The sequence below is a fragment of the Etheostoma spectabile genome, chromosome 11 (genome assembly GCF_008692095.1).
Source record: "Etheostoma spectabile isolate EspeVRDwgs_2016 chromosome 11, UIUC_Espe_1.0, whole genome shotgun sequence".
Taxonomy (NCBI): domain Eukaryota; kingdom Metazoa; phylum Chordata; class Actinopteri; order Perciformes; family Percidae; genus Etheostoma; species Etheostoma spectabile.
In genome coordinates this window covers 6,038,681-6,065,340 of record NC_045743.1, presented here as the reverse complement: position 1 = coordinate 6,065,340, position 26,660 = coordinate 6,038,681, and the positions used below count along the sequence as shown (strand labels likewise).

The 26,660-nt window shown below is 41.3% G+C and overlaps 1 protein-coding gene across 7 annotated transcripts in view; it reads left to right on the top strand.

Moving 5' to 3' along the window:
• Positions 1-26,660, top strand: part of myo16 (myosin XVI) — a 119,539-nt gene that overhangs the window by 68,189 nt on the left and 24,690 nt on the right. For 6 of the 7 annotated variants that reach the window (XR_004334039.1, XM_032529125.1, XM_032529124.1 and 3 more), the window contains exons 9-27: positions 1,067-1,217; positions 1,359-1,509; positions 2,475-2,585; positions 4,772-4,837; positions 6,555-6,682; positions 8,116-8,221; positions 9,439-9,556; positions 10,141-10,288; positions 10,866-10,983; positions 12,365-12,482; positions 13,203-13,274; positions 13,679-13,820; positions 14,532-14,604; positions 18,592-18,744; positions 19,187-19,387; positions 20,880-20,955; positions 21,976-22,172; positions 23,187-23,267; positions 24,354-24,559. Coding sequence is in view for 6 of the 7 variants with exons in the window: in XM_032529125.1 (XP_032385016.1) it covers positions 1,067-1,217; positions 1,359-1,509; positions 2,475-2,585; positions 4,772-4,837; positions 6,555-6,682; positions 8,116-8,221; positions 9,439-9,556; positions 10,141-10,288; positions 10,866-10,983; positions 12,365-12,482; positions 13,203-13,274; positions 13,679-13,820; positions 14,532-14,604; positions 18,592-18,744; positions 19,187-19,387; positions 20,880-20,955; positions 21,976-22,172; positions 23,187-23,267; positions 24,354-24,559 (2,416 nt within the window). In the remaining variant the exon portion in view is untranslated. The remainder of the gene's footprint in view (positions 1-1,066; positions 1,218-1,358; positions 1,510-2,474; positions 2,586-4,771; positions 4,838-6,554; positions 6,683-8,115; positions 8,222-9,438; positions 9,557-10,140; positions 10,289-10,865; positions 10,984-12,364; positions 12,483-13,202; positions 13,275-13,678; positions 13,821-14,531; positions 14,605-18,591; positions 18,745-19,186; positions 19,388-20,879; positions 20,956-21,975; positions 22,173-23,186; positions 23,268-24,353; positions 24,560-26,660) is intronic. The other variant, XM_032529120.1, reaches the window with a different exon arrangement.

Here is a 26,660-nt window from a genome sequence, read left to right as displayed (position 1 = left end):
GATGAATGTAGTGTAGTCATTGTAAATGTACAAGGCGTCTCTTGTTATGGTGATGGAATGTGTCATTTAGAGGGCCTCTGGGCTTCTGACTTCTCAATTGTGGATAGAAAACCGTAGCTGCCTTTAACTATTTACTACCATGGCTTCATCACACCTCGGACTGCCTCACTTCGGCCTTAATCAATAGCCCCTTCTGGCATGTAGGCTTAGAAAAGATGTGAGACAAGCCCCTTGGAGACTGACAGACCCCTCCCTCAGCAGACTCATGACGAAAGAAAGCCAGAGCCAGAGATAAGAGTCTAGGGGGTCAGTCACGTAGAAATAAAAAGACAGGGTGAAGCCATTCCCCTCTCTCTTGCCCTGTTAGACCTCATTACAGACGAGGGATCTTATCTCCCCCTTCCTCTTATGCCCAGTTGGATTAATGCTCAGTGGGTTTCACATTCTGCATCAGTGCAGGCTCATCCCCATGGATTGTACAGGAAGGTTGCCATGGTGAAAGACTAGCAAACTGAACTGTTAACATTTTTAACAAACAGATGTATTTGACAAAGCACATCATGGCTACATGTCCTGCCATTTGTTTTAAATGCAATTTGTTGTATTATAGCAGAATACTAAGCAGCAGAAAGGTAGAACTGAGCAAATAATGTTATTGCGATATTCCACAACGTTAGGGCATATTGCATATTTTGCTCATATCGTGCAGCCAATATCTACCCTGAAATTGGTTCAGATGCTGCATAGTGTTGAAATATTTTCATCTGCATCATTTTTTAGTCTAATTTGATTGATATGTAAAGTGTAGTTATGTAATGTAGATAATGTAGATAATTTTGTAAATAATGTTATGTAGTCATTGTTTTCCCTTTCGTTCGACTAGTGTATTACTGAACCCTGCCATCACGCGCCGTGCCTTCACATCCTGCACCACCCATTACCACAAGTAAATTCTCAGCCTGTGGGAAACACTGAACTTATATTAAACTTAAGTTTGTGAAGTTCAAAAAACAACACACAACAAATTGCTGTACTTATTTACCTGTCTTGTGAATCAATTCACCAGACATTTCTGCATCCGAGCCCATAGCTGATATGCTGCTGAATGCAGAGGAGAGCTGGCTGCTGAGAATTAAGGACCCCTCTACTCCTCTACCCTCTACTGACCAACGCTATGATGGGGGTTTACATGACCTCAACACTCCTGTCAAGAACTTGTAGGTTAACAGTTTTATGGCCATAATTGTTGTCTTATGGTGACTACACAGGCTGTAAATCATGTTTTCTTTTTGCCCCAAATCTGCTTCCTTCCTATCTACTGTCTTTTCCAACTCCTTGCCTATCTACCTATCACACAGAAACGCCTTGGGGCTCTCTATCTCCAAGCGGGACAGTCTACTGGAGAAGTGTGCCATGTTCAGAGAGGCAGGTGGAGCACTTAGCCGACATCCCTTACAGGACAATGGCCTAGATGGTTCCTTTAGCTCTGGAGCCAGCAAACTGGAGCAGGTACCTTGTTGTCTTACACTTCCCGCACTACAAAAAACACAGTAAGGCAGTAAGGACATACAGTAGATAATCACAAAGAAGAAATAGTTCATATTCCATTTGTTACTTTGCCTTGTTTTCATAAATGAAGAAGAGGCTTCCAACACACCTAAGAAACTCAACTTAAAGGTCCCATGACATGGTGAGCTGGATGCTTTTATATAGGCCTTAGTGTTCCCCTAATACCATATCTGAAGTGTCTTACCCAAAATTCAGCCTTGGTGCAGAATTACAGCCACTAGAGCCAGTCCCACAATACGTTTTCCTTACTATGTGCCATTTCTGAGTTTGTAGCTTTTGAGGAGGAGAGCAAGGGAGGCAAGGTGGAGGCTAGGGGTGTTGTCTTGACCAACTGCCACTTGGTCTAGACAACACCACAGCTTTCATTTTCTCCAAGGCAGAGCAAGATACCCAGGGCCAGTTTTTTTAATTTAAACTTGTGTGAATTTCAGGCTTTGCATTTCACATCTGCTACATCAAACTTACTTTTTATTTTGAACATCACACACTATGTAATTACTTTGTAGAATTACTGTATCTGAACAGAAAAAGTAGAGGCAGGGAATCTGAAAAAAAGAAATACAAAAATGAAAAATTATACAAATTGCAGTGTGTATTCAACAGTGACAATTGCGAAGCAATTAAGTATGTGATTTTTAAGTGTGCTTTGTCTCTCCAATAATGTGCATCTGAGACCCAAGAGCATTGTTTGTTCTTTAAAACGGAAGGTTAGCTGTTGGAAAAAAATCCATTGTTGAAGCGTTTGATTGGAACAAAGTCCTGCAATTACTGTGAGCCTCTGTGTAATATTACTGGAGACCACTGTTCAAGACTTTACATTTTCTTCATATAAATGCAAAGTGCCTTAAGCTGTAGATCTTAGTGTAAGCAAGTTGGTTTAAACCCTCACCTTGCACTTTCCTCAGGTTAAGCTGATGCCTCCAGCTCCCAATGATGACCTGGCGTCCCTCAGTGAGCTGACCGACAGCAGCCTGCTCTACGAGATGCAGAAGCGATTTGGCAACGACCAAATCTACGTAAGACTCGAGTGTCTTTGTGCTGCTAAACAACAAAGTCCCACTTAACATTAAACATGCATTAAAACACAAAGTACACACAGAACAGAGATAAATACAAACACACACTGTCTCTCTCAAGTATAACTTGGCCACTATAGCTGTTTATTTGTATTGGAGTGTTGTTGTTTCTGGTCTGGGAATTTCAGAGTGTGATGTTTGGATCACATTACGCTTTCTTTATACCCACGAGTACTGCAGTGGGTACTTTGTTTCTGAAGTATAACCATGGCACACAGTGCCTCACAAATATATACTTCCTCTCCTGAATACTGTGCAGATAATATAAATGTGCGTGACCTCTGACACCTGACTACCTTTACAGCCATTGACTGGTGGTGAATAGTTATTTTTCTGAATGCAGTTACATCTTTATTGGTCTCAGTAGTCTGTATACCCCTTTGTGTTTATGAGCTGAATCCCTTCCCTTCTCTGTTTTGGCCCGCTGACTTGTGTAAGAGTGGTACCTAATTCTAACACACACACACACACACACACACACACACACACACACACACACACATACTTACACTGGGGACAATTGCAAAATCAGTAACATTTAGATTGATTGGAAAGATGAATCCATAACTATGGTCAGGAGTAACGCCTTCATCTCCATCAGTTGGTCTATTTTATATCCCTGTCATTGTCTCTTTTCCTTTAAAACTGTAGTCTGGCCCATTCTTCTCCATGGGGACCAGGCTCTATAAAGCCTGGAACCAGATCAATGTGGAGCTATCCGGTGCACTCTCTTCTCTGTGAAGAGGCAGTAATAATATAGTTATTATAGAAACCCAGATGGGCGACAGACAGTAGGGTCAGCGACAGCAGGGAACAACAGATAAGGGGATGACAATAAAAGGCAGTAGAGTGGTGGATGAAGAAAAGAGAAACGATGTTGAGTAATGGGGGCTGGATTTAAGGCACAGTCCAATTTGGAAGAAGAAACAGTGAAAAGAAAGGACAAATTGCAGCTATCATGGAGACTTTGAATACGTCTGATCTGATATACTGTATGTGTATAAAACCTCTGTCATAGAGCTGCACTCGTCACAGTCATGCGTTTTGCTTCATTCTGTTTGTAGCAAGGTAAGCAAATAATGGCTTTAGATTTAAAGTTTTCCACATAGAATCAATCTTTTCTGAAAGTGTTTGCTTGGAAATGAACAGCTTACACTTTTCATGTTACCAAATAAATTATGTTCTTTGCATTTCAGCCATTCTTCAACTTCTTGTTTATATACTTAAAGTATGCCCTTATGTACATAATAAAGGGCATTTCAAGAAAGAAGTGAACAAAGCAGAGATGTGATAAAGGACAGAAAAAGGAGGAGGACAAAGGCAGTGAATGCTCCATATGTTCCCAGCAGGGTGGTCAGAGATGGGGCTTTAATGAGTGGTCTGCTGCCTTCTGCCAATATAGAAGGACCAGTGCACCGCTAAACCCCCCAAGGAGAGCGGCAAGGAACTAAAATGACAGAGGACACTGCTGAAGGCTGGATTATTGACAAGCCTGTCACAAGATTAACAGTTAGTGCAGACAACTTTAAATGTTTTTTTTTTTAAAGCGAAACTTGCAGTGTGAATGTTGGTCTGTGTCCACAAGCAGTGGGGATTTGTTCAAGTCGTTAACCTTGAGCCAGGGCCTGAGGACAGAGCAGCATGTTACAGAATGTTAGCAATGTTTGCAATCTCCCATAGGACAGAGCATTAGCTTTAAACAGCCTCCGGGACTCTTTGTGAGAAACAGAGGGTTTGCAGTTTCGTGGAAAGGGTCGAAAAATGGGAGTTGGTTATTTTTATCTAAATGGCCTCAGGGTTTGTGAGTATGGGAGGTCATTACTGAGGTTATCATTGGAGGTCCCCACCTGACCTTTCTCTGCCTTAAGATTATCATATTCTTCTGGTAATGGAGATTGTCAACACCATGAATACTGATGTTAAGGAAAGAGTAGGACAGCACTTTAATTTCCAGGCCGATGTTAGCTTCAGGCAGGGAGTTTGTAAGTAATTACTGTAAAACCCAGCTTCATTCTGTTTGTATGTCAAAACTGTCAACCTCTGACTCCAAAACCCGAAAGATAAATGCTTGATATCAATTACTGAATAAAAGAAAAATCAGGTGTATTTTTTCTTCTTTTTTGTAGACTTACATTGGACACATTCTTCTGCTGGTCAATCCAAACAAAGAGCTGCCCATCTACTCCACTTTGGTAAGCAATGCATTTCAATTAACTCTTATCTAACACATGCTTACAATATATGCTGTGATTTGCTTTCTTAGTGTTGAAATTGCAAGACTACTGAATGTACTATGATCCATGCTTTAAACATGTAGCGTTACATTTGCTATGCTATGCGTTTTACATGCACACACATACTATAAAGGAGACACGTTTGCTGTATAATAAGTGGGCCATGAACAGATGAAATTGACCTTGTTGTTGATAAATAATGCAGTCTTCCTGTCAGTGATACACAGCACTAGGCTGACTCTGCATCAGCTATTAAAGAGAGGGATCCAGTTCAGCTAGCATACACACACTCTTAGACAGATTTTATTACGCTACATCTCCATTATAAATACCCATTTGTTTCCATCATTATTGGGGAAAATCAGCATATTTAACATTTGCAACAACTAGACTGTCAGTGGATGACAGATTAGAGGCTCTGATTTTTAAAACTTATTATTATTTGCAGGTTTGGATATCAATCAACAACAGCATGTGTGTCACCCTATTTTAAACAGTGGATAACTAATTTTGAAGTAGCTGATTAATGCCAGTGTCCATGGTGACCCAGGAGGTACTGGAAGAAGAGACATTTTCCATGACAGAATAAAGCCAAGCCCCCTCTGGCTTTCCCATTCCTGCATGTGTCTGGATTCATTCCATGCATCCATACCCAACTGAGTGGCATGTGGACAAGCAGGGAGGCGCCAGTGTGAGAAGGACATATGTCACAACATATGTGACATATGTGACCCCCCGGTCTGGTGGTCCACAGCCTATCCTCCTTCCTTTTGCCACAGCCACAAATACAGCAGTGGCACACATCTTCTGGACTGGTTTTATGGACAGTTTAGTATGACTGACGATGGAGGGTTCACTGTCTGATAAATTTACCATGTTTTTAAGTTGTGGCTGGTACTTTTCAAAATTCCTTATTTATTCCTCCTTCGGCATAAATTGTGCAATAGTTAAACTATAGTTTCTGTTACAGGTTATCAGAAGCCTCAAAATCTTTACAAAAAATGAATTTTGGTCTTGACTAAAAGCTTGTCAGGTCATAGTTAAGTTGAAGTTTGAATGGGCATTGCTCAACTTGGGTTATCCACTAGCAATATTACTAACAACAATTAGTGTTTCTTTGAAACAAAAATGGTATTGGATGTGTGTAAACAGAAACAAAACAGCTTATACATTTAATATTCTGGTTAATGTTTAGGTCCATGTGTATATTTATTATTTTATGTGATAAATTATGCACCAATGTACTGTTAAACCCCTAAAATGATTGAGTAAGAGGGATTCTTGTTACCTTTTTTCTATTATAATGAAATGGCCTGCATTTAAGCTTTAGTACATTTGCTGGCTAATTGGTTGTTGTTTAAAGTAAACTAACCAGAATGAGTGTATGACTCAGCATATGTGTGTATGTTTAAATTGGTGACAGTTTCAGCCAACATCTAATTGATATTTTTTTTAAAGATAATTTTAGTTTTTTTCCCGGGGAGCAAGAGGGTGAAGACATGCAGTAAATTGCCTGACACACAAAAACCTTTATAAAAGTTATACCCAGCAGGGTTCCACTGTTGTGCTGAAACGCTAACCTGTGTGTTGCACAGCCCATGTTTGTACCTACGTTAAGTAATGTTGTTGTAACCCAATGCCTTAACAGACTTCACCGTCTTTCTCTCTCTTTCAGGTGAGTCAGTTATACTTGAGCTCCACGGGTCGTCTGTGCTCCTCTCTGCCACCTCACATCTTCTCCTCAGCAGAAAGAGCTTACCACATGATGCTGCAGGAGAGACGCCCACAGTGTTTCATCTTGAGGTACAACTGCCTCGTTCAGCACTCAAACGCACACTCTCACAAACACTGAACTCTGTGCATCGGGATTATTAGACAAAAATATCACAGAGCAAAATAATTGTGTGAATAAAAGTGACATTTAGCGTGCCCACCTAGTTTGTCCAGTCACTTGTTAAACAGTCCCTGAGCGATTAATAGCTCTCAGCCTGAGCTGAGCTGTAGACCTGTTTAATGTTCATGCAGAGATGGAGGTTTGCTGCGAGCCTTGCACCGTCTTGCTCTTTGTCCTCGGCTGGATGGAGGCAGCTCCCTGATTGCAATTAAATCCCGTTCCGGCTCTCCAGTGACATTCCTGCTGAGTTGTAACCAATCTGGCAGAGAGTTAATGCGCCCTGGCCACAGGCTATCCATCTCACTCACACAAACAAACACACCACACACACACACACACACACACACACACAAACTCGCTAGGATATTGGACCATGCATTCTCACGTACAGTACACACAGCTTTTTCCTTCTGTCTTTCCCTACTGCACTTTATTCTTCCTTTCGCTTGTTTCTCTTTCTTTCAAGCCTTACGTTTTACTCAGTATTTCCTTGCACATGCACAAAACACACACACACACACACACTCTCACACACACAAACACACATTTACAAGCAATCAGCAGCCATGATCCCCCGAGGCTAGTGCTCGAACCAAATGCCCTTGAAATCTAATATAAACTAAATGAAAAGACAGTGGAAAGGCCTTTGGACTTTGCACTCAGCAGGGCTGTTAGTAGGAAATATAGTAACACACATACACACTGACAAACAGTGTACCACAGCACACTGCGATCATTAGTGAGGGCTTCTGACCTTCTGAAGCCATCTGCTTGGTGTTACTATGCCGGTCTCAACTCTCTGCATGTCGGTGAGAGTCAGAGCATGTACTATAGAGGTACCTTGTGTCAGATTTAATATCTACTCAACAGCAAATTAGAAACAGGCGTCCACTGCCAAATAGGTTGTGGCTGTAACAGTGTGTGGAAAGTAGTAATGAATGGAGAAATGTTAGTTCTGTCAGAAAGAAGAAATTGATTGGGAATTTGATGGGTGTGGGTCCCTAAAAGGGTAAAATCAGGTGGGTGGAGAAATTTAACTGAGGTGAAAAATGTTGGAAACACCCTGATGACTAATGCACATAACATATATTCTTCTAACAAACGCAGATGCTAGATTTTTGTACTGTAAAATAAGATAGACCTTTATTTATCCAGATGGAAATTGTTGTGCAGCTGTTGCAGTACAAAGTAGGAAAGAGTGAAATATAAAGAAAGCAAAATCTGTTTCAATGTTCATATGGGCTATAGTTTTAAAACAGACGTGAAACAATGTGAACCAAGTAAAACAATAATAATATCACCTAAGGCAGGAATGACATTAAATCAGTATTTCTCTCTCTAGTGGTGAAAGTGGTTCTGGGAAATCAGAGGCCTGTAAGCACATAGTAAGACACCTGACAGCCCGCTCCAGTCCGAAAGGCTTTGCGCTGGAGCCCAGAATGAAACACGTAAGTCTGGACCTGATACTCTTTTATTTCATACGTCAAGCTGTTTTCGGGTGTCCTGGAGGCGTATGTGTCTAAGGAACGAAATGTGACCACAGTGTCCCGGGCATGAGACTTGAATCTTTTGTTGCTGACATGCCGTTCTGTGTTACCTTTGGATTTGCAAAAAAGGCCAAAGAAATTATCTCGTATTAGACATCTGGTTTTTTTTACGTCAAACTCCATGCTATACACAATCAGCACAATCCTCATTGAGAAACTTATGAATATTCGTGTATTCTTCAAAGCAAGATTGTGACTGAATCTTTCATTTTTTCTCCCTTTGTCTATACTGTGCGTCTTGTTTCTTCACCAATGTCATCTCTGTGATCAAAAAACAAAGAGCACACAGTGTTCATAGCTGTGTAGAATAGATATGTGGATAAGTACACTAGAGTATTGGGCTTTACTGGTTGTCTTTTCCTTTTTGCTTGACGGCTGTTCGGTTGTCATTTGAGCGTTCAGACCGTGTTTGATTGCATCATCAAGATTCCCATTAAGATGACTCTTATCTCCCACAACGTTTCTTTAAGACATTTGCAGCAGAGAAAATGGTTTGGGTGGTCCATCTTTCTTATAGCCTAATCTTTAAAAAAAGAAACGATAGTAGAGTACAATAGGACGTCAAATACCCATATCCTCTCACTGGCACCTTTTTCAGTAAATCATAGAATAGATAATGACCAGTAATTTTGTATAGAAACTTATAATCAAGGCAAGGTCAGAATGTAGTATCCTCCCCCATGTTGTATATGAAAGAGAGAATAGTACTGCTTCTCGTTGTGTAGTTGTGATTCAGATTGTGTTGTTCATGGTGTTTAACACATGATTTACTGTTCTGCACTCAGACTATCAGTTGGGTAACATAGTGTGTATCCTGGGATTGAAAATGCTGTGTTCTGATGAAGTCATCGCTACATTGTCAATATCTGGGTCAACTCGCTCTCTGATAATCTCAAGGCACAAAAAATACACATAATGGATGCATATTGACATCTAGTGGTAGAAAGTGGAATGGGGCAGAACTCCTTTTGATTCAGGTTTTGAAATCTGTATGCAAATGAGTTTCATTATTTTGTAAAAGAATAAGATATACAGTACATACTCTACAGTGAAAGTCATTCTAAAGGATATTCCAGCTTACACTTGTTACTTTTCCTTTTGTTTGGTAACACATGCAGGTTAACTGTATTTTGGAGGCCTTCGGTCATGCAAAGACTCTAAGGAACAACAACTCAAGCCGCTTTATCAAGCTGTTAACAATCCAATACTGTGACAAGCGGAGGACACTGCTCAGAGGTAACCTACATTTCTGTCAGTGAAAAGTGACTGTTTGTTTGTGAGCTTTACATTCACTTTTAAAAAGTATTGTCTGTATTTCCCATGAGAGACTGGAGTAGGATGAAAGGCTGAGTCACAAAACATTTTACTTAATTCTTTAAAATGTCTGTATTCAGATGGAGTTTTGATATACCTGACATGAAATATCCATGTTATTTATTATTTGAATAAAGGAAATATTTATTGCCAAGATAACTGAGCAAATAGTCATTGTTTTCACAGTCTGGATCACTAATTTACTACGATATGATGACAGCATAGGGTTGTGAGACATAAACCATACAAGGTTCCCAATATATCAAACTCACAGTATTACTGTCTGATGACGTTGTTTGCCGTGGAATCAAGTGTACAGTAATGAAACACCAGCAGAGGGCAGTAAAAGCCTACAAGTCTAATGTTTGCTCACCTTATTTACCCCGGTTAATTTGATCATTGAGCACTGGCCATTGAACAATGGCCACAGATTAAATGCTCAGTACTATCATTACTATCATCAGCACTGTGGAAATGTAATTACACGTGTGTTAAATGTGTTTAAGCCCGTGTGTACACCCACATGCTGGAGAAATCTCGTCTGGTCCACCTGCCTCCTCACCAACACAGCTTCAGCATCTTCTATCTGATGGCTGAAGGCCTGTCGCCTGAGGAGAACAGCGTACTATACCTCAACAATGTCCTGGCTCATAGGTACGTGCTGCGTGTGTATGCGTGTGCGTGCGTGCATGTTCACATAATGTATATATGAATAGGCATTTCTTGCTTTTACCAGATTTGTATTAGTTCTTGTGTTGCACATCTCTACTCACGTGTGCTCCTACAGTGAGATTGTGGGTTACTCTTACTGTTCTACTATCCTGAAGCTTAAATAGCTCTGTTTTGAAGCCTGAGAAGTACGCTAGCCACTAAGATAGCTGCTCTGCCATTGCAACTCATTGTGTTTCCATGTGTCTTTGCCGGATGTGCATGATCCAGTTCTGCAGATTTTATACCCTGTTGTTTCTTTCCCTTCCTTCCTAAAAACAGCTTTCTGCATAGTGTGACTGAGACTGTATCTCTGCCTAAAACTTCCTCATAAATCATTTGGTTCTAGATCTCTCTCATCCAAAAATATGCTCATAAATTCCTGCAGAGCATGTGTAGATATTTGTAACCAATGCACCTGTACACCAATCATAGGACACACCTTGTCCTCTATATTTATTTTGTTTTTGTGGTTGTCTGAAATGTTGGTCCACATTTTTCCATATTTCTGTCCTTACTCCAGGTATCTTAGTGGAGGACTTCCAGGGGAGAACCCACCAGTAGCTACGGCCTCCGCCGAGAGCAGGGAACGCCTCGCAGCAGTCAAACAAGCCTTGCGAGCCTTGGGCTTTAACAACCAGGTATCGATTGGCACTGCATACGGCGCCTGTTGAGCATTATAATTCAAAGTTGATTGACAGCAAAAGATTCAAAGTGTTGATGTCACAGACCCTGAAGTATGAGGTCATTGATGAGATCTTATCACAGATGAGATCTTTTTGCTGACACAAATTGAGTCTGTGAGCATGTCTGGGTCCTGGCCTGGATCCTCCAAAGGATGTAACGCCTCATGGAGAGCAAAACTAATGGCTCATTCTATGGGCTTTTGTTCAATTTTTAAAATTAAATATTTCAAATTGTATGTTGTCCCAGTTAAATCTTGCAAAAAGTAATCTCCAAGTTAACAAGGATTCTTCATGCTTCATTGAGCAATTGACCCCTGCATAATGGATTGTGCATTTGAAATGATATAGGCATCATTAGTCTGTAATGACATACTTGGCCAAATTCTTCGGATATCTTATAAATGTTTCAATTATCTATCTAAATACCAGATGAAGCATGTGACCAAATGTGTGAGACAAAAACTGTGATGTATACATGCTGCGTGCATGTAGTGTGCTGCAGTGTGTTGTACAGTCCGTTCTGTGTACACCACCAGCCATGTTCCTAGCCCATTTTCAGGATCTATTCTTAGATTCCCAGTCAGACTCCGCAGCAGTGAGTGACCACCATCTCACCTTTTAATCCAGCAGCAGTCAATACACGCAGGCAAGGCTTTAAGGACAGAGGAATAGAGTCTTATATCAGAGGGTACTAGTGTCCAGGGGACCTAAGGAGTGGGGGAGTAGGAGTGGAAGTGATAGACCACCCATTGGTCTCTGTCTAAGTCTAATCAGGGGAGGAATCCCAGTCCAGACCCAAAGGTCAATTGTCATTAACGCTCCCTAACACTCCTTTTCTCTCCCTCCTCCAGAGGGAGGGGGATCTGTCTGTGTATAGAGTGTCAGACAGAGACTAATGCTTGTGTTTATCTCCCAGATATCAGCTCCAATATCCTGCCTTGAGAGAGTGCGTACACAGACATATTCACACACATACACACACACACACACACACACACACACACACACACACACACACACACACACATACACAAGCACAAAACCTCAAAGTTGAATATCCCCCGCTCTGAGATTCAGAGCACTGGGTAATGGGGTATTCCATTAAGCGCCCTCTACTCAAGGGCAGAGAGGGAGGGAAAGTGGGATGGAGGTAGAGAAGTGTGTGTGAATGAAAGGAGGATTGATGCATCATAAAGCTGCATCTGATTTTTTATTTGTACATTATTTACTTTTATAGGATATGTTGACATACACAACATATAATCTCTTTTTCTGTTGGTCTCCTTTCTCTGCTACTTCATCTCCTTTCCATGTCTCTTTCTCCTCTCTCCGCTAGGAGGTGGATTCTGTGTTCATGCTGCTATCTGCTGTGCTCCATATTGGGGACCTACGTTTTACTGCATTGACAGATGCCGATACAGCCTTCCCTTCTGACCTGCAGCAGCTGGACAGAGGTCAGTGGCCCCCGTCACATGCCCAGGCCACATGCCACATTTCCACCCTGTGTGTAGGTTGGTAAGGAGGGGTGCATCACACCCACTCATCTTGTTTACCTTGTCGTCATTGCTACTCCCTTATTCTCTCCCTTGGAGTTTTGCTTGGCAGCTTGCCAGCACTAGCTAAAGGCCAGTCACCTATTTTGTAAGCCACATTTTCTGCCAAAATGTAACCCCGGTGAGGAGAGATCTCTCTTTAACACACACTTAACTGCTATTGGTGTCAGCGTTTTCTCCCTTTCTCTGTCTTCCTCATCATGCAACCGTTACATTTGCTCCTGTCACCCCTGAACTGAGTGAGATGGTAAATAAATGACATCAGTGCCTGGATGGGAAAGAGCCAGTCGATGGCTAGTGATGTCAGCACAGGGTTTCTGTCACCTGTTTCTACTGCTTGTTTATGGGTTCTGCCCAGAAATGGTGCTGACAGCTCTGCTGATTGATTAAGTAGGAAATGATCTCAAGCACCGCTCAACTTGTTGCTGGCAGCGGGATGTCATCGTCAGAATAAGGAAGAGCAGACTTATTTCTGGGATGTTATCAGTGCTACCATTCTGACGTCCTCACATTAATGCTGTTATTTTGATGTTTTTCAACCTGTATCCTGTCATCACGTTTTTGTCAGTTATTCTGTCTGTTTTTTTCTCACTCTTCCTCCTCCAATCTTCCTCTGCACAGTTGCTGGATTGTTGCAAGTGTGCTCCAATGACTTAAGCACTGCCTTCACCTCTGACGTCCAATACTTCAAAGGTATCCACTCACCAGCCTTTGCCATCCCTTGATTCTTGTTATTCCACAGACATAAGCTGGTTTACTCACAATGGTTATCGACATATTCATCTTATTTGCAGTGACATGTAGAGGAATGACTGAAACACAGTTGAAGTCATTAATAGAGCTTTCAATAAGCTGTTGCTACTTATAACCCAAAACGCAGCAGGTCTTCGTTAGTGTAAGATAAGTCTAATGTCTCTAATTTGGCCTATAGTAGGTGACTATGACCTCAGTATTTTGGGAATTAGGTGTTCCAAATTGAAGAATTTTTTTGAAAAAAAAAAAAAGCTCCACATGGTTAACCGAAAGATGTTTTGACTATCACTGTGCTGTGAACCAACTGGTCAAGAAACAGTGTTACCATGTCCCTTTTGTCTCAGGTGACATGATCACTCGGCGCCACACAGTGGAGATGTCAGAGCAGTACAGAGACCAGCTCGCGAAGGCAATCTATGGACGCCTCTTCAGCTATCTGGTCAACAGTACCAACGACTACCTACAGGGACAGGACGACAGCATTGGGTATAGCTGTGTGTGTGTGTGTGTGTGTGTGCGTGTGCGCGCATCTTTTTTTATTAGTGTTACCCGGCAATAGAATTTGTTAGGAAGCCTTGGCCGTTTGTGACTGTTTTTACAAACATTACCAATGTAGTGTATGTATCATCACACAACAACAGTCTCACATTCAGGGCCTCAGGAGTGACAACACTGGTATTGTGACATGACACATACTTTAGACTGTAAGTTTGTAATAGTTTACATTTCATGACATGCATGAACAGCGAAATGTAAACAACAAGGTAGAGATGGAGGACATGTCAAGGGTTAAGGTGAAGGTCTCACAAACACAAACTTAAATGCACGTACACACTCCTTGGTGGAGCCCAGTGGGATCCTTGGTGTTGCTGAGGTAGTGAAGTCTTATCAATCTCTGACTGTCAGATGACTGGTGCTCCTTCTTCTGGAATGTGTTTGTGCTTTGCCTTGTTTAAACACCAACCACATAACATAATAAATGTGTCAACAACACTACTCACTACTGGCACACCCCCTTCAGATGTGTTATTGCATGCTCGCGCACGCACGCACACACACACACACACACACACACACACACAAAACATGATCATTCCCGTCAGAGTGACACAAGCAAGCAAACAAGTTATCATGTTGATCCTGGAGTGAAAATGTGTAACATAATAAATATGCTCTCTATCTGTTAATTTCTTCCAGTGATCCTGCCTTGGAAATTGGGATCTTGGACATCTTTGGGTTTGAAGAATTTCAGAGGAATGAATTTGAGCAGGTGGGAAGATGTTCACCTTTATTAAATTTCAGTCAACCCCCAAAAAAGGCTTCAATGTTCTGTTGCTTTTCCTTTAAGGTGACAGATTACTTCTTTTAATCAAGCCAAATGCATTCATGTCATTCTACTGTAGTTTCAAACGGATCTTAATCAAATTTAAAAAATATTTGGAACTGTTATCTATTTAAGACCAGACATATTAGCCTGTAATTGTAATGAATGAGATGAGGTCTGTGGCTGACTGTGACGTGATTTTCAGCTGTCCTCATATGAACTCAAAGCTGACACAATGACTGCTGTGTGTGTGTGTGTGTGTGTGTGTGTGTGTGTGTGTGTGTGTGTGTGTGTGTGTGTGTGTGTGTGTGTGTGTGGTCTTAGCATGTATTTCATAGTGCTTATTCCTGCTTCCCAGGGCTTACGTTTCCTCCCTGTGGAACTCCCAATCTCCTTCCAGCCTTTATTAAGGCCAGTGGGTGTTTGTCTTGCCATGTGTGTGACTTTACTTTGCTTTTTGTGTGTATGTGGTTTTAGTCTTCCCCTGGATGTTCTCTAATCCAAGTGAAAGCGAGGAAATTGCATGACCTTTCTTCTTTAGTTCTCATAGAGTGCAAGTGGCAGAAGGTAAGAGAGGGGAGGAGGCTAACAAAATGAGAAAGAAAAGAGAGACTATCTCTGGCTGGCGGTGGCACTGCCTGCCTCTCCCTGAGACATCTTCTCCATTGTTGCTGCTGAGCTGCCTGTTCAAATCCCACACATTACCCAACACCCACAGAGGAGAAGAGGAGAAGCAAGTTCTGGGAACTTGATGATCTCTTACAGTAGATGTGGCACACCAGTGACAAACTAGCCCTCCCACTCTGACGTGTTTGTACACACATGCAGACACATACACAAGCAGGCCCCACATGCACAGCAGGATCAGGGTCATTAGGGCTTGTTAATTAGAGCTGTGTTTGTCAGGGGTGTGTTGTACCTGCTCAGCACTTTGCTAATGAGCTAACTCAATCAACCACCTGCTGGGACTAAGCCTTTAATGTACTAGATTGGCTTGAAGACAAAGAATAGACAAACACTGATGAAGAAAACAGCACCGCACGCCACAGCACATCAGCGGGCTGTGAGAGAAAATGTGTTCCATGGTAAAAGATTACCCATTTCCCGGGAATCCAGGGAAATAGCTGTTTTTATTTATTTATTTTTTAGTCCAAGTAATGTATCAATATCATTAAAATAGGCATTTCAAAATTCCAAACTGACTGATTTGTATTATTATTTGGGCAAAAGAACACAGTTTAGGTCCATTATCAACACAGTTTGCAATGATCAATTCTGCTGCTTGATTAAGTGAGCTGCGTGTGTGACATCTGCTGCAGCGCTAATTTTAAAGTGACGGGTGGGTTGTCTGTGTCTTGTCTTCTTAAAATCTAGACAACCTGTATAAAACCAATATTTTATAGAACTCCATTACACAAACTAATGAAATGTGATAATGTAAACCATTGAATGATTCCTAAACAATTCTATTAAACAAAATCCATTCTTTGGCTGTTGAGATTTGTATGCGGCTGCAAACGGGAATAATCACTCAAAGTTAACCAAAATATTTCTTTATAAGGGCAGGGCAGCCATATTTCTCTGTTAAACACATAGAAGATCAACCAAATGAAAGTAAACGACCCACAGAAATGTACAAATGTGCACTGCAAAAAGACAGAACCATAGGCCGGTGTAAAACTGAATTGAAAAAAAAATAAATGTCTAACCACTCTGCCACAACATTGCATTGAGCTTGTGACTTAGACTACATATTTCTTTTAGTTTACAATGCATTCTCATCCAGCCCTTTCATTTTCTTCTGGAAATGTGCTTTCAAAAAGCAGAGAGCGTTGATAGACTGCGCTCAGGCGGTTTCAGAATTTTGTGACAAATTGGCAGCAGATAGAAAATGCGCTCTCCTCCTCCACGGATGTAGACTACTGCTGCGCAATGAATTTAGTGAGCCTTTATTACCGTAGCTTCATCACAGCACCGTCACCTGCATCAACTGCTTTAATAACGGAATTTCCCCACTGTGGGATGAACAAAGTAAAATCTAATCTAATCTAATTACCATATGAAAACAATAGACGCGCACTCCTTGCGTTTTTAATTTTATTTAATTTCCCATTTCCCGTCAGAACCTTTTTGTAACGATTGGACAAACAGTGCACTTTCTTTAAAATGCCTACAACTGATCAAACTGTCAGAAACATTTATTTTCAATTCAGTGTGATATGTAGCTCAGTCCAGCTCACAGCAATTTGAGAAAAGCAGATGACCAACACAAAAACAATTGCTAATAAAGCCGCAAGCTGCAATTCAAAGCTCAAATCTTGATTTGCATCATTCCACGTCCAGTTATTGTGCATTTAAAGCACCCCCTAGTGGTCAATTTGAATAAGACTTGCAGTGTATGTATGAGGTCTTCATATAGACATTTCCAAGTTTTGTGTTGATTGGACAAACATTTAGTCATTTATAGCCTGATTTGCAGTATATAACTTGCAGTTTGTTTGCATTTATAGCGCCCCCTGGTGTTCCATTTGATTGGAACTTTCAGGGCGAGGTTCAGGTACTTATGAGGACATATCCTGAGAGATTTGTGGTGATTGGACAAAGAATATGTGATTTATAGTAAAATATGTGTAATGACACTGTAATGACACTTGTAGCGCCCCCTAGTGGCGTGTGTATGTAAAACGGTCTGGGTACAGTATATCTGGGGCACTTATCTGGACATACCCTGTGAGTTTTGTGATGATTGGCCTTACGGTTGCTGATTTGTGTTCATTTATGTCCAGAGCCACGCCCTTTTTGAAGTTCATTGGTCAATAACTTGAAAAGTAATTGAGATATGGACATGCTTTATACAACTTGTAATTAGCTTGATGCATTGGTGAGTCACTCAAAATTTGGAGATCTAAGAAATGTGTTTTTCAAAAAACTGAAAATGGCTGAAATATTTCCTTGGCAGATCTTAATGAGCCTTTTTTTGTAGTGTACATTAAGCTGCACCTGTGTGAGAAAATTCAAGTCAATCGGACTTATGGAGTGGGGGAGTGGCCTTTCAAAGTTTAATTATAGTAATAACTAAAACAGACAAGCATAGAAGGGTTCTACCGCTTTGCGGTTTGAATCCTAAGTATGCAATGTGAAACTCTGCATCACTGCATCAATCTTTTTTCATTATTTCAGGAAACGTAAGCCCTGAGAAGCAGGTATAAGCACTATGAACTACACACTAAGACACCACACACACAAACACACACACACACACACACACCCCTTACCCCAAATCTAAACTAAATCTGAGCACTGAATACAACGTCAATGTTTTCAAAGTGACACCTCCCTGACGTACACTACCGGTCAAAAGTATGGGGCCACTTACAAATTTCCATTCCACTCGAAGTTAGACAGAATAGCAGCTGATCTGAGTGGGGGGCTGATCTTTAATGCAATATCTACATTGCCCATTATCAGCAACCATTCATCCAATGTTCCAAAGGCACATTCTGTTCAGTAATCTGAAATCATTTAAAATAAACTAACTGAGAAAACATTGGAGAACCTTTTTGCAATTATGTAAGCACATAATGTAATATGAAAACTGCTGCGCTGGTTAAAAAAACAATGCAACTGATCTCAACGGGTATTCTGTCTATAATGGAGTGCAATGGAAATTTCGAAATGACCCCAAACTTTTGACCGGTAGTGTACAAGAATGAAAAGTTCATTCCTTGACTACAACACTGTAAGATTTTTTTTTTTATGTTCTTCTTCGTGACACATTATATTCCCACTTGACTTCCCCGTTGGTGCCACAGCAGATGTTTAAGATTGTATTTGTGCATTTGTTTGCTTGAAAAAGCGGACATACAGCATTGCGTCTCTGAGGAGGAATTTCATGCAATGTGCATTAAAGTGTGTGTGTTGTGTGCATTCCAGCTGTGTGTGAACATGACCAACGAGCGGCTGAGGCAGTACGTGAATGAGGTGCTATTCCAGCAGGAGCAAGATGAGTGTCTGCAGGAGGGCATTGCCATGGAGACCCCGCGCCCCCCCAGCAACCAGCCAGCCGTTCTAGATTTCTTTCTTCGGGTACTGCATGTTGCTGGTTTAGACCAGCTCAGTCCAGTTTGGTGTCTCGTGATATCATTTAACATTGCAAGCCCACCTAGAGAATTAAATTCACAGACAATTTCAAATTCATTTTTCTTTCTTTCCAAAGTTTAAAATGGTTTCAGCAAATCATTTTCTGTTTCTCTCTTATTTTAATATGAAAGCTTCATTTGAAAGGGAGACATCCAACTCAAAAACTGTAACATGTAAAGACTGGTAGTGAAAAAATTCTAACGCAAAGCGTAATATTACTGGTAGGACAGGCAGTAGCCCAGTGGTCAAGATGTGTATCAGGTATCACTTATGACCAAAATGCCCAATCTGAAACAAAGGAGAATTACGTTATTGGATATTAAAGGGACAAGTATACCCTACAGGGATCAATAAAAGTAAAATAACGTGAGCACTGTTCCTCCTTCAGAAGCCTCAGGGACTACTGTGCGTGTTAGATGAGGAGAGCCAGAGCCTGCGGCCATCGGAGCAGACCCTGTATAAGAGGCTGACAACCCAGCTGGACGCCAATCCAACTCACGGTCTCTCTCTCACAACCAAGGATGGCAACGGAAACCCCACACCCAAAGACCAGGGCCCAGCCTTCACTGTCAGCCACTACGCCAGACAGGTCTGTCTGTTTTACTGAAAAGTACAAGATATGTATTTAGATGTGTTATGGGTGGGCAGTACAACATCAAATCTATCGCGACTACTTGTCATCGCAGTCGACCTCTAAAAGCCTGAACAAGTTTAGGAAATTGATTTGGACACCCATCATATTACAGTACAGACTACTGAAAATTGTGGATGTTAATTCCAACTGTAATGTCACAATAATTCAGTTTGATACAGTCCTCATTGGACAAAGCCAGCAGTTGCTAAAGTTGCTCAACTGCTGAAATCTAAATTTCTAGTACAAACATAAGCTACTTATATTCTAACTGGCTGATCCACTGAATGTTGTGTCTGAACTCCATGTAATACATTTAATTTCTTTACAGATAAGAAATTCTAAATGTATGCTGAATATGAAATGTATTCAAGATTATTATATTGTTATTGTCCAAAGGCGTCCCAAGGTATGTGCCATGCTATGTGATTGTAGGTTTGTTTGGAAACCTCTCGACTTTTTAAAGCCAATTTCCCCAGTGATAAAAATAAGAGGTATCTCTATTGGATGACTTGATCTAAGGAGCCTGATTTGTCTGCCAATCCCACAGTTGAATTGTTGCAGCGTCGGAAAATGTGGTTATGAAACAAAGGATAATTCTGTTCAGACTATGTGGGAGTGCTAAATTTACATTGAATTGCTTGATTTCTCCCGATAAATCATGATATATAGCTTTCTTTGGAATACATTTATTAATCAGAGCACTCACATAAGAACGTAGCAGGATATAAATACATATATATATCTTTTTTAATTTATGAATGAAACTCAGCAGGTGGAGGAGCTTAGAAATGGTTGTTTGCGGCTTGCAGCTTTCTCGTTGACTGTCCCTTCACTCACCTTTAAGGGACCGTCACCGTTGTTTCCCTTCTGTCTGTTGATCACTAAAATGGAGGGGGGAGGAATTGAGTTGGAGCCGAAGGTTCCATTTACAACCATAAAAAGCAAGCAGGCTAAGACATGATTTGTTTGTCTGTCTATCAGTCTCCACTGAATACGTTGACAGCGTCGCACCTACATGCACAGCGTTGTTCTGAAACAACAGCTAATCTAAGATACACATCATGTATCTTGGCCAATAATGTTGTTGTAATTGCTATTTTTCAACATAAATCTTAAACAGACAGGGCAAAAATACAACCAACATCTCATGGCCTCTTTCGTCTGTTTGGAAAAGGGTTAGGGTTAGTTTGAGGAAAAAACATAATTCGAGATGACTCGACTATAGGCAGGACTTGAAACTAGCATATTCTACTACGTAAATTCTTAGTTGGGGACACCTCTCACTTCATGCTATCACGTCGTATAGCAAAAATTAGCTTGAATGTTGTTGTTTTTTACAGAGATATAGGTCAATGTAAACTGGTTTATTCATAACTATGTTGTGTTGCATCCAAGATAAAATGTATTAAATAAGTTGATTTCCATGTATGATTTGTTTTTCCACCAGATTTCATATGACCTCACAGGATCACTCACAAGAAACAAGGACTCTCTTCCTCAGAATCTCCTTTTCACGATGAAGTGTAAGTTCCCAATGAATAACACATGTATGAGCAATTGTGGCGTCAGAGCACACTTAAACACAAAGATGCGTTCTTGTCTAAACAAACAGCACACAGAACCACTCTTTGTTTAAGTGTGTTTGTGTTTGTATGTGTGTGTCGTATCCCATATGCAGCAGACAGCACCGGCTGTGTGTATATTGTCTATAGAAGGTGCCAGATGTGGGGTGTTGTGGTTAGCAAGACAGAGGCAGTCGTTGTGTGGCTGCCAGGCTAGCCTTGCATCCAGCAGCCTAATTGCTATAATTTCCATGATGAGGCTAATCTTCTAAAGGCTAGCCCTTCATTCAAACTTGGCTGTTGTCCCTCCTTCTGACCGAGTCCATGCTTCGCTTTCATTCAACCCCCACACATTGACATGCATACTACGGTGTTTTCTTCTTATGGACGTCATCCCCTCCCGTAAGTATAAGCTCCAAAGCTATTAGGCGAGCAGAGGGATAAATGTAAGACTATATTCAGGTAGTGGCAATGATTGCTTAAATGACAAGACAATGATTAATTAATGAATACTTAAATGAGTCCAGGACTCATGTTTGTTTTTCTAAGCATGGTACACCTACCTGCTATCATCCTTTCCCCTTGCTCTCGCTCTGAGCCTTTCAGATGAGAACCACACGCCTACGTTCACACACGTTGTTTGGCGTACTGAATGAGCTCATTGTTGTTATGGACCGCTCCACGTGTTGTCGAGTGGCGTGGTCCACCCCCTCTTGTTGTCTGACTGATTGTTCACATGATGCCTAACTTCATGCCTTCTCTCCATCCTCACGCCTCTCTCCTTCCTTGTTTACATCCTCCCCATTGTTCTTCCGTCCTTTATTTCTTTATATCTGTTCATTCAACCTTTACTTATTCTCCTCCACCCACTGATTTCCACCATTGCTGTTGCATCTTTTCACCTGGATTTTCATCTCTCTCTCTCTCTCTCTCTCTCTCTCTCTCTCTCTCTCTCTCTCTCTATGTGCTTTGTGCCGGCAGCCAGTGAGAGTGTGTTACTACAGCAGCTCTTCCAGTCCAAGCTGACTCAGACTGGTTCTCTGGTGCCAGCAGCCCATGGCCGTGCCGGGCTGAGGGGGCCTAAAGCTGCCCTGTTGCTCCACAGGATGCCATCAGCCTCCCTTGTCACTGTCAACACTCTGCCCCAACAGCCCCGGAGGTACCATGACCTTACCAAGGTACAGTACACTGTTCACAGAATAGTGAGTGCCGGACTTCACTTGAACCACACATGTAGCAAGTCCGTTGTTGTAGTCTAGCTACAGTCATCTCAAAAATGCACTTGAGCATCAACGGATGTTGAAGGTCTTGTAAAGTTTCGGGCAATTAAATATATATTCTAGATTAGATTTAAAGCTCTAAAGGTGAATTGCTAGCTTTTGGAACTAGGTAATAAAATTTAAGAAGTGATGAACTGACCTTAAACATCAGTCGCAAGCTCTTTGTTCCATAAGAAAAATTGACTGCTGTGCCGATCAATAGACAAACAGTGATAGTACTTTTAGAGGAAAAAATAACTGAATATGTCCCACCACACTGTATGTACACCTCTGGGAATTGGATTTGTTTCAGATAGAAATGCGATCACATCTCAGTTTTCTCATGAAGCGCAATCACAACACAATCACACTGTTTTAAGTCCATACGTAAGTCTCCTTTTTATCTTTTTTTTTTTTAAGGTTTTGGAAAGCTTATTCTGCTGGTGCAAATGTGTGAATGGAAAGGCTTGCTGGTTGTGTAACCTCCTGGGTATCCTGCCTACTGTCTCTGCGGCTCACTAGCCATCTAAAGACCAGGCTTACATAAGACCCCTTTCCCCTCCCAGATCTGTCCCAACAGCCGTAAATGGTTACATTCAGTAATAGTGTAGTACTACGATGGGTGCAAAGACAATTAATAAGACAATAGAAGACCATCAAAGTAATATGACAAAGTATATGAAACAGAATAAGTTGGACTAATAGAGGAGTGGTCAAATGGGACTGTTTAGTGTGCTGTGTAAACATCCTGCACAGAATCAAGGATTTTTAAGTCATGTTTTGATTTCTGAGTCAAAGCCTAATTTGATGTTAGTAATTTAATGGTTCAATGTTCAATGTTGTAATGATTCCATATTTTTCAGTAGCAACTTGAAGTAAGATGCACAGCTGTCTCATATTTTTTTTCTTGCCAATACAACTTTCCATTGTCAGATCTTGAAGAAAAAAGGCTCAAGCTCCTTCTTCCAGAGGCTAGAACGTTGTGGGCCCATCACAGTGGCTGTCCAGCAAAGGGTAAGAATACAATTTAAAAAATCTTTACAACGTCAGGCGTAATTCTAGTTATAAACCATGATGCCTGGTTTTCTTTTCCAAAATAGTCATTGGTTACCACTTGTTCCTTCCGAAGAATTCTTTCTGTGTGGAGTTTTCTCCCACAGTGAAAAGGAGTGCAGGTCAAGGGATTGGACTCTAAATGTCCATAGGTCTGAATATGTTAGCCCTGTTGCATGGAGTTTATTGAAGTCCCTCAGTCCTTCTGCAAAGTAGCAAAGAATTATATGCAAAAACAGTTAAAGGAAAGTAGTTCAGTGTCTGCTGGTGACCCAAAGGGGCCGAGATGTGGTTCAGAGAAGGAGTACCTTTGGTGTGAATGAAGCCAGTGTGTTGCATAATCAAAGTTGTGGGCTTGCGGTGCATGAGTCCCTTGGGGAATGGCAGGGAAGGAGAGAGTGGGCTGAAGAATGATGCTGTACCAGGCCAAGCATGAAGCACTCCACATGAATGAATGAACAATGAACAACAACCACTGTGTGGCACATGCACGCATTTGCGCATGTTTTGGAGGGAGGACGCCATTGTAAATAGTTTTAGTGACGTTCAAAGATGAGGGGTGAGGTCGTGATCATTGTACCTTAGGGTATGCAGAGCACAGACTGACGTCAGTGGCAGAAACACATATGTAAGGGTTTAAGTGTTTGTAGATGTGTGGGTATATGTGTGTGTCTGCAGGATCTTGGATGCAACATCTGTGAACTCAGGGCTTTAAGAAAAGTTCTCTCACACTCACACACACTTCGGAAGAGCAAAGAGCTCTTTGTGTTTTTGTTTCCTCCCGAGGCAAACCCCCCCCCCCCCAATAAAAAAAAAACCTCTTAAACAACACTGTGATCTCACTCCAGTCATTATTGCTCGCAAATCAAGTTGCAATATCAAAAGGAAGAAGTCAGCACCACTTCTTCCCTCAGCTAGTACTTGGTGCACTAGAACAGCATAATACATGCTGTTAATCAGACCCTAACGTATTGCTCATTCTATTATGATTGTACAATTACCAGTGACTGCCATCAAGTGTATCTCCTCTCCTTTATCCTCTTTCAGAAGTCGCTGTCAGAAGTGATCAGTAAGCTGCAGGCTTGCACTCCTCACTTTGTGGAGTGTGTGCACCCCAACGCCAGTGGTCAGCCAGACAGTTTTGACAGCTTCCATGTGTCTACCCAGCTGCAGTACATCGGGGTACTTGAGATGGTGCGCATGATCCGTTATGGATACCCTGTCCGCCTGTCCTTCCCAGGCTTCCTCAGCAGGTCAGTGTCAGAGCATGTTGCATAATTAGGAGAGCTGTAATTCTCACAACACATCCTGTGAAGTTATTTTTGTGTCTCTGCCAAAAGAGAGTTATTTTTCATTCACTTCACAGCCTTCTCTTCTCTTTCAGTTTCTTCTTTAAGGAAAAGGTCTTAAAGATGATGGAATGCTCTGCTTCCTCTCACTGATCTCAGTTTTTCAGCTACATTACATTCACAGCAGGTCACTATGATCTCTGTCAGTTTATATGTGATAGGCTGAGCAGGTCAGAGTGAGCTGAAAGCAAAGCTTTTCAACATATACCTTCTCTAAGGGCATATGCTGTTCAGGATCACATGCAGACTGGCAGTAGCACAGACAAGTCACAGCAACCCTTACTGTTAGAAAGACAAAGTGACCTTGACTGTTTTTTTAGAGTATGATGGGAGTCTATTGCAGCTGATGAATGCCGCTATCACATTTCCTGTGTCAGCCCGACACACACACATTATCCAGTTCTTTGTGTGTAAGGTCTCCATGCCCCCGCACTTGAATGTTCATCATTATTTCTCCCCATCTCTTTCACCATGTACCCGATTTTTCTGCAAAGTGGTAGATCCCTGTCCCTTACTTAAACTTGCTTCTTGAATCCATCTTACTTTTGTTTCACTCTGTATTTTTGGGATGTAGAGAAATGAATGTGTCTCTCTAATGTGTCACACTACCTTTCCTTCATTTCTTTATCTTACTTTCTATCCCTCTCAGTTTAGCTGTTTGTCTCCTCTTGCTCCTCCTGATTCTGAGAACCAGATGAATACTGGGAAGATTTTAGGTTCTAGCTCGCTTAGTTAATCTCTCTCTCTCTCTCTCTCTCTCTCTTTCTTTCCTCTCCCCTATCCTCAATCTGTCTCCCAGCCCCTCTCTAGCTCTTTTTGAGGATGAAGGGATTAACATAAACATTCCTGCCAGATAATAAGAGAGGACAAAGCTAGTCACATGCCCCCCCCCCCAAAAAAAAAAAACTTTCCACTACCCTGCTGTTGATATCATAACATCACCGCGCACACACACACACACACAAAATCTGTAGTTGTGTGTCCCAAATGTTATTATCACTGTATTAAGCAAGAAGGCTTGTTGTAATTGTAAATAAATCACAGGCAATAAAGCATTTACTGCTGAACAAAAACAAAGGCTATGGTTCACACTCACAACTTTAGGGTTTCAAGTGGACAAGTATGTAACACCAGCAAAGGGATGCATACTGTTGTAAAGACAGTGACACAGCACTGTAGAGATGCAGGCAATGCAAGACAAAGAATATTTTTAATGTGTGATAATGATATCCCTTGAAGTGTGGTTGAAGTGTCAAACATACACCAAGTGAAATATATAATTGAAACGGACTGTATATATAATAGATTTTCACGAGGATAAACCTGAATAGTGAAGTGAATCTGGAGAACCATGTCAAATGATGAAGTGAATCCAATATAGATTGTGTTGTCTGTCCATAGGCTGCCGCCAGCTCGTGTGTGTGTGTGTGTGTGTGTGTGTTTTATTAATTTAGGCAGCCACATGTATAATAACCTATGTTAAAAAGGGTGTGACCAGCAAGCATAAAATGTTGCTGGGTTGGGTATAAAGCACAGCGTGTGAGGACAATAGTGTGTGTATTTCCAGTGAATTGGTCATAGGTTGAGGTATAGCGCGCTCTTTGCCAAACACTTCCTGCAGGTTGTTACAGTGAGATGTAACGTTGGACCGGTTGACATGGTGTGAGTGAGCAACGAACACATTTATTATTTAATCAGTCAATCAATTTATTATTTGTCCCAGAGGGCAATTTGTACTATAGTCTCAGGTGTAGACTGTGTGACAGGTTAGTTGACATGCAGGCCACAATTATACCAGCTATCTTGTCAATGTGGGGATTTTGCAGAGCAAGACATAGTTTTGTCAAGACTAGTCAAAATCAGCCAACCATAGCATGGACAATGATCTATTTTTGGAGTTAGCTGAAGGGAATTCCCCACATTTCATGTCATGGGTATTGTCAAACTGGTCACCTGCCACTAAATCCATTAAAGCAGAATACTGGTGGATCTCATTCCCTTGGTG